The sequence below is a fragment of the Daktulosphaira vitifoliae genome, unplaced genomic scaffold (genome assembly GCF_025091365.1).
Source record: "Daktulosphaira vitifoliae isolate Bord-2020 unplaced genomic scaffold, ASM2509136v1 Scaffold_4, whole genome shotgun sequence".
NCBI classification, from domain to species: Eukaryota; Metazoa; Arthropoda; class Insecta; order Hemiptera; family Phylloxeridae; genus Daktulosphaira; species Daktulosphaira vitifoliae.
The window spans coordinates 35208832-35222593 of NW_026099575.1; the positions used below are offsets into that span (position 1 = coordinate 35208832).

The 13762-nt window shown below is 24.8% G+C and overlaps 3 protein-coding genes across 6 annotated transcripts; all 3 read left to right on the forward strand.

Annotated features, from left to right (window-relative positions):
* Positions 1 to 1849: 1849 nt before the first annotated feature.
* On the forward strand, positions 1850 to 3015 carry LOC126905453 (electron transfer flavoprotein regulatory factor 1). Of its 4 annotated transcripts, none has more exons than XM_050685147.1 (3): positions 1850 to 2007; positions 2589 to 2755; positions 2875 to 3015. In XM_050685147.1, exons 2-3 carry the CDS (start codon positions 2591 to 2593, stop codon positions 2911 to 2913), a joined length of 204 nt encoding a protein of 67 aa, XP_050541104.1. In that variant the 5' UTR covers positions 1850 to 2007; positions 2589 to 2590; the 3' UTR covers positions 2914 to 3015. The 4 variants fall into 4 exon arrangements, with proteins under 4 accessions (XP_050541104.1, XP_050541105.1, XP_050541102.1 ...); XM_050685148.1 differs by having other exon boundaries at positions 2879 to 3015; XM_050685145.1 differs by having other exon boundaries at positions 2589 to 2760; positions 2879 to 2982.
* On the forward strand, positions 2923 to 3463 carry LOC126905452 (mitochondrial translation release factor in rescue). The gene has a single exon (XM_050685144.1). The coding sequence runs from the start codon at positions 2923 to 2925 to the stop codon at positions 3352 to 3354; it is 432 nt and encodes a 143-aa protein (XP_050541101.1). The 3' UTR covers positions 3355 to 3463.
* A 717-nt stretch (positions 3464 to 4180) lies between these two features.
* On the forward strand, positions 4181 to 11750 carry LOC126905446 (protein lifeguard 1-like). The gene is made up of 4 exons (XM_050685136.1): positions 4181 to 4443; positions 5573 to 5634; positions 10091 to 10358; positions 10467 to 11750. Exons 2-4 carry the CDS (start codon positions 5589 to 5591, stop codon positions 11098 to 11100), a joined length of 948 nt encoding a protein of 315 aa, XP_050541093.1. The 5' UTR covers positions 4181 to 4443; positions 5573 to 5588; the 3' UTR covers positions 11101 to 11750.
* The last annotated feature ends 2012 nt before the right edge of the window (positions 11751 to 13762 follow it).

Below are 13762 nucleotides of genomic sequence, written 5' to 3' on the forward strand. Positions count from 1 at the left end.
GTATATTTTAACAATGTTAAGGATTTTTTTTATACAAAAACCATATGAAGCTGATAACTGGTATTACGTGATAAGTAACTTAAATGCTGTTATGGCTACGTTGTGATCCCATTAGACTTACATTTGTTTCTGGAACATTTCAATAACTATACAATATCCAAAGATGTATTTTGTTTTACAGAATAAATTATGAATTTCACTATTTCTGGTGATTCTCCTTCGTTTTACAATTAATAAATTGACTATTCAATTGTGAACTAAAATGTTTTCAATAATCTTATGAATTAAAGAAAATGATAAAGATGTATTTGAATAATAGACTAACAGTAGTTTCATATTGCATATTTCAATTTATTTACATCTTAGACTATTCATGATAAATTAAAATTAGAAATAATTAGAAGTAAATTTATTGTTCAAGAAAACTCGACGGACAAATGCATTTATGCCGAATTTTTAAAGAAGAGGATTATTATACATCTTGGATTAAAAATATATATTTTTATAGCAAATATAATACCTAATTTTTTTTTTAACCAGATTTAATTTAGAGTTAATGATGTGCGATATGTATAAATGTAAAATATTATCGATTATTATTATTTTTTTTTTTATATATATATATTTACAATTTATATCGATATAGTTAGTCCGATTTTATCGTTGAATCGCTATATTTTACAACAAATCAAGACGATATTTTTATATTTATTTTTAAGAATTCATTTATAAATTTCTGGAATATGCAGTTTTTAATAATATACCAATGTAATATATAGTAACACAATAGAGACAATTATCAAAAATTATGTTATTTCTAACACACCATTGACCGATACAAATTTTTATTAATTCACCCAAAAACTTAGTAATGTGTAGTTACCGAGGTTAGTTTTGGAGTGATTGGAAGAATTAATTCTCTCTAAAATGAAAGATATATTTCAACGTTCTTATGTCACCCTACGACAAAATTGCACAAACATGAGATCTTTCAAAATGGCTCAAACAAAATTTATAAATACATATAATTCCGAGTTCTAATTATAATAATAAAAAAATATGTAAAGTATATTTGAATGAGCATAGTTTAATTAAATAATAACAAAAAAGTAATAATAATTTTTTCATTTATATTATGTATGTTTTCATTTTTTTCGTTGATTTTTACAACACTTTCTTTCTCCTGGATAGTTATCTATATTGAAGCATTTAGGAATCATGTCATCCAGGGTTCTCAATTTTGTCCTCTAATGACCTTTTTATTATGCTCATCAAAATTGTTTAAAAATAAGGTCTTTAACTCTATAACTTATATTGCTTCATATTTTACTGCCGTTTGAGACACATGCACCTAGTGTCTTCTCTTATATGCGTTTTTGTCTGTGTCGTCCAATTAGTATACTCTTATAAAAATTATTACATGTAAAATAAGATAAAAAATTAATCAACTATTATCATTAAACTTTCAAGAAGGCGCAGATAATTTTTTTTTATATTTCAGTTACTTTACTTTATGAAATGATATGATTTGTATGGTTAACACGATGAATAAACATATTAAAAATATATATTAATTTTTAATTTAAGGTTTGTCAAACAATTTTTTTTAGATTCAAAGAATATCTTCAAACGACTTTTCTTTTTGAAAATTAAAATATTCTAAATTTTAAAATTATGAATTTTAGCCACCTTATTTGATATTCCATTATAATCGAATAATATTAATTATTATTACAACCCATAAAGTAATAAAAATTATTCTATGCTGCAAAACCCTTGATAATAACTTAAAATAGGAACGACTGTAGCGCCGTTCAACATTTTTAAGTGATATTTGATAAGACTTATCGAAACATATTTCAATATACTCTAATCATTGAAATTTTTTTTGTTACCTTTTAGTTAATAAAGTAAAAAATTATCTCTTTATAAAATTAGCAATACATTTTAGATTTGATATGAATGAATTATGTAAATTTTGAAATAATTGCCGAAAATTTCTTTCAAGTAAGGTTGGTTCATTTGGTAATTAAAGAAAATATATTTACCAAATGTATACTATTAATTGTATTTAAAAAAAATTGAATTTATCTGTACATCATATTATTTAATTTAAAGTTTATATGGTATGTGTTTCCCTTAGCCAAACACCATATTATTAACTTAAATGAAAGTATATTGAAATATGAATCATGGTGATCTAGTTCTAAGGTTTGTCTATGACACCTAGGGTCACAAGATCTAATCCTTTACCAAGCCTTTTTTTACACGATTGTCATAGTATACACCAGAAAAATATTCTCAATCAGATTTATATTAAATATAGACTGGCGAGGAAGTACAATTTATTAAACATTTATTTGTCAATTAATTTTTATGGTACATTAATTTATATCAAGTCTATAGATTTTTAAACTTAAGTCTCTTAGCCCTACATGCCTTATATGGTGTATATGTCATGAGTAATTATAAATGATTAATTATATTTTTAATTTTGAAAATGAAGAGTTGGGTTCTTAAGAAAATCTAGTTTATCTTTACACTAACTTCCTAAAATAAAATTACTCTTATAAAAATATTTATTTCAGATATGCCAATTAGTACACTACATATAAGAAAGTTGTATAAAGAATTACTCAAATATGGACAAACATTAGAATTAACCAACAAAAATTATTATCAAAAACGAATTAAACAGGAATTTGTCAAAAATAAAGAACTTGCAGATCCTGAAAAAATACATTTTTTTTACAACGTAAGGTTAATTAAATTATTCTATTAGAATTAAATCATTTAAGATTCCCAAATGATGTCTTAATTAATTTTATGTATTTATTATTTTGTAGTTTAAAAATTTATTTTTTTTTGTTTTAGAAAGGACTAGAATTACTAAAGAAAAAGTCTATAATTTAAATGTAATTCATGTTTCTCTTTAAAAAAATATTTCCTTCAATCAGTAATAATACAAGAGAAATTAGTTTAAGTTTATCTAATTACAAATATATATTGGACCAAACCAAAGTACCAACTTTAAATGAAAATGATATTGAAGAAAAATATGTCAAAGGAAGTGGGCCTGGTGGGTCTGCAGTTAATAAAAATTCTAATTGTGTAATGTTGAAACACAAACCAACTGGTATAGTCATCAAATGCCATGAATCAAGATGTGTAGATGAAAATAGAAAATTAGCTAGACAAAAACTAATTTACAGATTAGATGAAATTCAAAATGGTGTTTATTCAATTGAAGCTCAAAAAAAGATAATAGAAGAGAAAAAAAGAACTAAAAAAGAATGGAAGAGAAAAAAATTAAATGCATTAAAAAGTGATTGGATACTAAGAGAAAATAGTTAATTCTATTTTTCTAGTGGATTTAATACTTTTTTGTATTTCATCTAATATATTTTAATCTAAATTCATTTTATACATTCTCACTTGTAATTCAAAAAAATATACAACATATAAAAATTTTAAAAATAGTTTATAACTAATAATATACATTTACGAAGTTTTACTGTAAATATTTATGTAAACAAATATAAGCGAAAAGTTTAGAGGTGCTAGAATTGTGTCGCTGAAAATATTTTAATTCGTTCATAGCAAATCTTAGACTACTCTGCTATCATTTATTTCTGGACGTATTAATTAGAAATTGTAGAATACTGCGCGCCATTCAAATATATTCGTATTACGATTTTATTAAAATAAAATAGTGAATGAAATATTACNATCTTAGAAATTGTAGAATACTGCGCGCCATTCAAATATATTCGTATTACGATTTTATTAAAATAAAATAGTGAATGAAATATTACGCATAATCATCAAATTTAAGTTAATCATTAAAAATTATTTAAAAAAACAAATGTAAAAATATTGCCGAAAATAAAATGTGTTTAACATTCAGATCCATCCTGAATGTTAAAGTTTACAATGAATCATATTATTGTTGAGTTGTCCCATCCATATTTTGGCCATTTTGACGTAAAGTTAAAAATTTGTATTTACTTATTAGGGACATTTATTTTTGAAATTTATAGATGATTTTCTATTTGATTCAATATTCAGTGTTAACTCAAATAGTAGTGAAGTGCCATCACTGTTAACTGATATTCTTATATGGGCTACACTGTCAGTGATATTCTAGAGTATTCTTTTTCAATAATTTTTAGAGGTTTATTATTATCTATAATAAACAGTTCTGTTGACATTAGTCATCTGTGGCGTAATTGATCTGAAAACTGCTCGAAGATTACACTTATTATTTTAAAATATACTTGCTTGTCATAATTGATCAAAATCAGCAGTTTTTAATTGTCTTATTTGCCGATATTGTAATATAATAACGAATATATTATATTTGCTCTGCAATTTCATCGGAGTTTAAGAGTTTCGTAGTAATTTCATTAGTTCAAGTAATTCTTAAATATACTAAATAAACAGGTATTATATATATGTTACATAATTCATTTTAAAAAATATTTATATCTATTCAAAATTTTTGTTTTTTTGTACCTTTCTGTAAAGTCGATTATGAAAATCTAAATACTAATTTTACATGTGTATTTGAGACTTTCATTTATAACAGGATTTTTATTTTTTCAGTGTATAAACTTTAATATTTAATTCCTATAACTAATCCGATATTTACCCATAAAAAACTTATGATTAATTTTTTTTTTTACTTATTCATATATTATAATAAATCAAAGTTTGTAACAATTTTAAGTGCTACTTTTTTTTAATTTTAATTTACTTATCTAGTTAAAATAATTTATGTAGTTTCTATGTCTAATTATAATCTTATATTAGAACCATGGCATTATTCTAATCATGATCTTCTAATGCCATAATACAATATTAGTTAATTAGTGGGTTTTCAATTCCTGAATCATATTTGGAGTTTGATTGAATGTAGTATCAATTTCTGGGTGGAATAAGTTTGACCTGAAAATAAATATTTCAAACTTAACATTTTCTTTGGTTACAAAAATGTTAATAAAATTAGGTTGTAAGCAATAAACTCACAAAAAGCAAAAATTGAAGCATTCTGAAGTTTATAAAAAACGGGCATATTTTAAAATAGTCAATGTTTTGTAATGTGTCAAAGATGAAAATTTAATTAATTTTAGTCATAATTAGCAAAGTTATTATTATTATTATTATTATTACTACTATGATATGAGTTTTCAATAGTCTAATTTTTATGTTAGCTTCTAATATAATGGATGCATAACTTTCTTGTAATTCTTAGATTAGAATAAAAAAAAACTTGAATTTTAATGATATTTCATAAAATTCAATATTAAATTGTTTAACTAACCAATAGTTCTATAATAAAACATATTTTAAATTAAAAATTTTGATTTGCATTTTTCCAAAATCTAATAATTTGTTAAAGGTCTTATATCTTTTGGAGATATTAGATAAGATACAGTCAGCTATATTTTTTATGCTTAAATTAAAATTTTGATTGTTTTTTTAATATAGCATAACATGTGCCTGTTAGTTTATATGGTCAACTGACATTTATAACAATAGGAATTACTCATATTTTATACTTTATTTTTAGATTTTTTTATATTAAAATGAGCACCTGGCAACAGACTCAAACACCTTATGGCACTGGAGCAGGTAAATTTTACATTTTATGAAAAATTAATTAATTTTTAGTTTTTACCATTTTATAAATTAAAATTTTTTTATGAAAGACTGCTAAAATTAAAAATACAAGGTAGTCCATAATTTTGACAAATCTAATTATTTTTTACTAAATATTTTGTATTACTTTTTAAAAAAATTATTATTGTACTTTTAATGAACACCTATAATTGAAATGATAAAAAAAATTTAATATCTATAATCTTAGTAGTTAGTGCGAAAAAAATGTATTCTGTTCTTTTTGATACTGTAAAATAAACATATCAGTTGTGTTCGCTAATAAAATATGGACATTTATCTCATATTATGTGCTTAATTACTCTGTCACCGGTGGCAAATTAAGCTTCTTGCCTCCCTAGACCCTGTCTGATACATCTAATTTTGATTAACAAAATTATATATATTTTGATTCACAATTGTTTTTTTAAATATAGCTTTTATTTTATTTAAATATTATCATTAAATAATACAAACAATTTTCTGTTAAACTCTAGCATAACAAATAATATTAATAAACATTTTTCTCAAATTATGCTATGCTCAATTTGTAAATCTCTTCTTCCTGGCTTTTGTCCGAGAAAAAGCATCAATTATGTCATCGTAATCAATTTCTTGAAGTAGTTGAGTTTCAATAGACAGTAATGCCAATGCATTGAGTCTATCTTGTCCCATACTTGCCTATAAATAAGATTTAACCCATTTCAAGTTGGAAAAAGATCTTTCTCCGGAACAATTGGTAGCGGGAATTCTTAAAAAAATACATAGAGCAATGTGGACATTCAGATAAACATCTCGAAGATATTGAGAATGCAATACATAGAATATTTCTTGTCCGTACATCTTCTGTATTTGCTAAGGAATCTGAGCTGACATTGTACATGAATACATTCATTTCCTAATGTCTCTTCCAAGTCATTAGGATACTTTTCAACTAATTTATTTGCAAGATTTTTCAATTCATTTGTATCTATGTCAGATAAATTATCAAAAAAATTAAAATTTTTGTAAAGTTTCTGATTAGCATTTTTACGTCCGTCCAATTGTATGCTTAAAGCATAATTTGGTAATACACATTGGTGCAAAAATTTTCTTGACCAGATGAAGGTGTTGTTTCATTCACCCGTGATTCATCTGCCTGAATTTTTCTAATTTTCTGGTGACCTGTATCATAACGATAATAAACTTGAACTCCAGAAAGTGTTTTTGCTTATTTTTCATATTCAGAGAATTGTTTGTCCCTTATATCTTGAATAAATAATGCAAAAGAACCATAAATTTTTACCAAAGATGATAAATCCGCATTAGATTCCTGAACCTTCTTACTGAAAGCATTAAAATAATCTATAATAACATTCCAAACTATGACCAAAATATCAGTTGTCAACTGTTTCTTCGGAATCTTGTGATGGAGGAAAATCTGACGATATTTCGTTTGAATTTGTGTCTTGTGATAAAAAAAGAATTTGATTGTACTTCTTCGGTATCTTGTATTGATAAATTGTCAAATTCCGGGTAGAAAAAAATTTCTTTTAACAATTTTCATTAATTTATTCTTTAAGAACTACCCAACCACAAAAACAAGTTTATTTTAAAAATTAAAGAAAAAAAACACTTTACACACTGGTTTAATTCTTGAATATCTTTGGACAAAGATAAACTAATTCATAAAATTGGACATTCTTTTTTTTGTCATAAAAATATTAAAACTTTTAGGTAATTGATTTATTATTCCAACGATTATTTTTATTAGTGTAAAAAAAACAACGACCAACTGACCACAATAAAACTTATTATAATTAAATTTAAAAAGAACTAACAAAAGTAACGTAAAAAAAATATGTAATGTACAATTTTCACAATATTTTTACTAAGGGACAATTAATAACAGGTATTTTTGAATGATAAAGTAAATGTATACAATTTGACAAAGAAACAAGAAACTACTGATATAAAAGTAGAAACTTTTAAGGATAATATTATAAAAATGTCCATCGTAATAACGTCAAGACACAGTACATATACTCAATACACAGTAATGCCTTCAACATTGAATGCTAGTATGAATTATTTTAACAAGTCAGAACGATTGCAACTCAACAAAAATTATATCAAATAAAAGATAAAATTATTTTCTTTAAAAAATTTTCTTTGGTAAAATAAGATATATTTAGTGTTTTAATAGTTATAACAAGTTAAAGATAGCATTCCATAAGAAAAGTACGGCCGCCGCCACAAAATTGAATCTGTGACATCACGCGCCTATTTAATATTGTCTGTAAGTCAAGAACGGGTGGTCTAAAAAAAAATTTTCACCGCCAAAATGTTTATGTTTTTTTTCTTTATATGTTAAGATAATAAAAAAAAAAAGTTGATTTTTTGGTTGTATAGTCCTTTAATTAAGATTAAAATAACACATTCAAAAAAAAATAATTATTAACAATTGCATCAAAATACTTACGAAAGATGAACCTGATGCTTGTTGATTGTTTTCACTACTCATAAAATTTGTTGAGCTTGTCATAAAATTAGATATTTTTAGGATATTTTTAATAAGCTTTCTTTTTTTGAAGATTCTTACGCTTTTCTTTTATGATATTCTGCACCGCTAAATTTTTTTCAATAGCTACTCATTGTTGATAAAAAAAAATAAATTCAGGACTTTGTCAGCTTATTAAAAAAAAATGTTTCTTTTAATAGCAAGAAACTTAATAAACAACTTTGAAACTTTTACTCTTGAAACAGCACTCGTAAAACTGAAATAATTACTGCGACTCGCTTACAGACACAAAACACTTNACTTCACTTCACAACTTTGAAACTTTTACTCTTGAAACAGCACTCGTAAAACTGAAATAATTACTGCGACTCGCTTACAGACACAAAACACTTAGTTCTATAGTTAACAAAGCAAAGTTAACTCTGTCAATATCTATTAAGCGTAGTGCTCTTGTTTTCTGTAAACATGCGTAACACACTCACCCCCTCAACTGTACAAAACTAATTCTCAATCATATACAAAAGACTTATAAGTAATTTCAAATGGTTCATATATGTAAGAGTAATCTCATCATAGATACAAAAGTGAAAAATTATTTAGTAATTTGCAGTCAATTTTGTTATTTCTTTTTAATAATCTTATTCGATGAATACTATAATTGTTTCCATCAATATATTAATAATGCACACTCAAATTGAAAGTCAATGACAAAATGAATTATATTATAGTCCATAAAATTTTTTTAATAAATTAAAAAAAAATCAGAACCAATTAAAAAAAAAATTTTTGGTATATTTCTTCGGCTCTTAAATTTTAACATTTTGAAAATTATGCCTTCCTAGGCCTAAACCTAAGCAGTAATCCATCAGCGACTGTCACTCAGTCTTTTTCGTTATTTAGCTTTATCTATTTTATATATACTATATTTTTATTATTGTAAATTATACTCTGGTTATGTCTAGCAAGGTATCAGTGGCTGGTCTGTTCTACCCTTCTAAATCAACCTCAATGGCTCGCTTTAAAAAGTCAATCATCTTCTGTTGAAAATTTATTAGCCTTTGTTATGAAAACTTCATTTAAAAATAAAGCTATAATTATGTTGGTATTTGCACTTATTCCAACTTGGTAAAGTCATTACAAAATCATTTAAATCAATTAGTTTCAAAAGTTCACAGCTAAGCTAAATAGATCACCTTCAAATATGTATATGATATACTAATACAAATCTAGTCTCTATTTAATAGTTATTATATTTTAACATATTAAAAATCTACTAAATATGTGTAGTAGTAATGGTTAAATATTCTGAATGGAATAATACCCAATATTAGATTCTTAATGCCAAATAATATCAACTTGACAAATATTGTACTTTTTGTGTATCAAAAAACAAAAAAAATTTAGTTATTTGGTTTTTTCAAATTTACTGGTTCAGCCCGCCACTATTCAAAATAGCTATTTTTAGCCTTTTTCTTATAAAAAATTTTAAACTGTCTATAACAATTTTAGGATAATTACTTATTGAGTTACAATTATATTAATATATTAAGTGGGTATGTAGTACGGGTATGTATAGCTGACACTGTTTTATGTGCATTCTACTATTATAAATGCAAAAATTCTTAAAAAATTATAGTGAAATGATTATTTGATCAAAAGTTATTGGATTAGTTATATTTTTGTGTCTCACTCTGTTTATCATTTAAGCTGTAAGCTGTAAGAGTTTTCATACTATTAGTTTAAAATATTGTGATAACTGGTAAATCAATATATATATATCAATCTATTTGAAAAAAATCACTTATATTAGTTCCTAAAATCGTTGTTTTATGTAACAATTTTAAAGATCAAATTGATCTTTAAAAAAATAATTAGTATTTTACTATTTATTAACTAATTCAATTTAAATGATATAATTTTTATCATTTCCAGCTCCTCCTCCCCCAGGATTTTATCCACAAAGTGCTCCATATCCAAAAGTAGATGGTGGTTATGTTCCGAGTGGTGGTTATCCTCCCAGCAGTGAATATGTTCCAAGTGGTGGTTATGGTGGTAGTGGTGGTGGTGGTGGTTATGGAGGTTATCCTCCTCAATATGGTGTACCTTATGGAACACCAAACATACCTCCTCAAAACAATTCATACAATGCACCAGAAAATTTTGGATTTAGTGATAAAACAATTCGTAGAAACTTCATCAGGTAAATATAAAAAAATATAATTGTAGTGTAAAACAATTTTTTTTTTCATAGTAACATAGTAATAATTCAATTTACATCATTTATTCATTTTTTTTTTTTTTTTTACAGTAAAGTCTATAGCATACTAATGTGCCAGTTATTAATGACATTGGTTTTTGTTGCAATGGCTGTTTTACATCAGCCTACTAAAGAATTCATGCAAAAACATGGAGAGTTATTTATTATTGCTATGATAGCTACATTTGGAACTCTAATCGCTTTGGCTTGTTGTGAAGATTTGCGCAGAAAAACTCCAACCAACTTCATTTTGTTATTTGTGTTTACATTAGCTGAATCATATATGGTAGCTACGTGTGCTTCAAGATATTATCCACATAGAGTTTTGTTAGCAATTGGTTTAACAACTTTAATTTGTTTTGCTCTTACAATTTTTGCAATGCAAACCAAAATAGATTTTACAGTAATGGGTGGTTTTCTTATGGTCGCCGTACTTGTTCTCTTTGTTGTTAGTTTAGTTGCTTTGTTTTTCCCAAGTCAATTATTGAATACAATAATTGCTTCAGCTGGTGCATTGATATTCTCTCTGTATTTGATTTATGACACACAACTTATGGTTGGTGGTGAACATAAATACTCAATATCACCAGAAGAATATATTTTTGCAGCTATAAATATTTATGTAGATGTAATAAACATTTTCTTGTACATTTTGACTATTATTGGAGCTTCAAGTGATGATTAAAATACTTAAATTTAATATATAAAAAAATATTTTTAAATTTATTTTAAATATAAATAAAACCTTGTAGCATTTAAAATTATGTATATGTATTAATTAAATTGCAATAAATATTAAATATTCAATTTATTGGCAGTTTGCATTATTTTAATTCAAAAACAAAGTTAATATAATTTCTTCAGTAACTAATGGAGTAAGCAATCATACAATTCTAGTACACCAAAGTAATATGTCTCGCATTAGAAAGGGTAGTTGACATTTTTATGACAGCAAAATTAAATCTGTATAAACAAAATATTTTTTCCAACTTTCAGTACAAATATATATTTCTCACGACAAACTTGAAATTTACCTTTATTTTTTACTACATTTCTGTTTTAAAACTAATTATAATCTACCTATTATTATAATTTTAATACTGCATCCATTTTATTTTATTAATTAGTGTTATTAGATATACCTATGTGTGTTATTTAAAATTTGTATTTTGAAAAACTGTAGATATTATTTATGTTAATTATTTTATTTTCTAGTTAATAAATTTGATATTCTTATATAAATTAGGATTAGGATAATTAATATATATACTTATATTTATTTTATTATGTTTTGTTTGTGCTTTATGAATGAAAAAAAAATTATTTGTACTGAAATATTATTTTAGTCATTTTTAATCTATATATTCATTTTATGCTTGTGAAAAATTATTTGTGATTTTGTTATGTATCGAATGAAATATAAATTAAAATCAGATGAGTTAGTATTTTATATTATGCCCACAAGTAAGAATCGTACATACTATTTTACATTTTTGAAAACATGAAAAGATATTTAACTGAAATTAGTCAATCAAACTTATGATAAGAATATCTAAAAAATAGCTTTATTATATTATTTTATAATTAATACATTTTTAATTTATATTGATAATTTTCTATTAAGTAAATTAAAAAAAATGGTAGATATTTACTATTTAGAGCGATGGCGTGGCCAAGCCACTAACGGGGCAGTGATTGACGTGGACTGCCTCGTGTTCAAAACTTGGTTACTGGCGGCTTCATTTAATAAGCAAGAGATCAGTTGAAGATCTACAAGACGTTATCAATAATTTTGTTAACTGGCGTGTAGACATTGTTCATTCACTCAGTATGAATAAATGTTAACAAATCGCATTCAATAGATGTAGATCCCAAATAAATTTATCTTATTTAATTATTAATACAATATAAGAAAATGTCATTCACATTCGTGAGTTTGGTATTATATTTTCATCAGATTTATTGTTTAATAACTATAGATACAATTTATGAAAAATCATTGATAAACTAAGAGTTTTTAAAACGAATTTTCTTGAATTTAAAAATAAACCATGTATCGAATGAAACTTTATATTGTACTTAATTATATCATCCCTTGAATTTGGTTCCATTATTTGGAATTCAAATGAAACTGGGCTAGTTAATAAACTTGAAAAGCTATAGAGACGCTTTTTATACATGGTTTCTTTTAAAATAAATATGGTGGATAATAATTTAAATGAAGTATCCAGTGTTCTAAATTAATATTCACTGGATTAATACTGACGTCAATTTTTTTACAATTTATTAAATAGACATGTCGACTGTTGAATTTTTAGCAAACATTTATTTTTAAGTACCCACATTTCATTCATTGTCGAATGTTAATTTTTTTAGCTTCGATACGAAGCTGAGAAAGTATTAGTTTTACTATAATGTGTTTATTTTGTGTCTGTTACCATTTTTTCTGTTGTTACCGAACTGATTTCTTTCAACGATACGTCAAAACATCACAAATCGTATTTAGTTGGAGACATTACTCTCAAAAATTGAAAAAATTTGCCTCGTTCCCCATAAATGTGGGAAATCACCAAAAAAATTACAAATTTAAAAATCGATAATATTCAACATTTTATCAATTTTTTTACTTAAAATTGCCATAACTTTTTGAAAAATGTATGGATCAATACAATTTTTTAGGTTCCATGCAAAGCTGAGAAGGTATTAATTTTACTATGATGTGTTTTCATTTATTATTATTTTTTTGTGTCTGTATACGTTCATTCTCAGCTCTCGCTGGACCAATTTTGATGAAAAATATGTCAAAAGATCACAAATCGTATCTAGTCGAAGACATTACCCTAAATTTGAAAAAAATTCCCTCGTTCCCCGTAAACGGGGAAAATCCCCAAAAAATTACAAATTTAAAAATCGCTAATTTTCAACATTATTTCAATTTTTTTTACTTAAAATTGCCATAACTTTTTTAAAAATAACCGAATGATTTTTTTATTTTTTTATTTATACCTTAGGTATTAACCTATCATTTTATATATTTTTGTGAACCCTTATTTGACCCTTTACCAGCCCACAGGAAGGATTTCAAAATGGTAACTTTTTTACAAAAAATTCACTTTTTCAACTTAATTTTTGAAAATGTTCCGGCAAGACTGACACTTTTATATATACCTTAAATTAAAGCTAATATAATATACTTTAATTTGAAAAAAAAAATTTGATCTCTGGACTTATATGCAATTTTTGTGAAAAAATTCTTGATATTATATTTTACATTTTAGCTTCGATGCGAAGCTGAGAAAGTATTAATTTTACTATGATGTGTTTTTTTTTTTTTTTTTTTTTTTTTT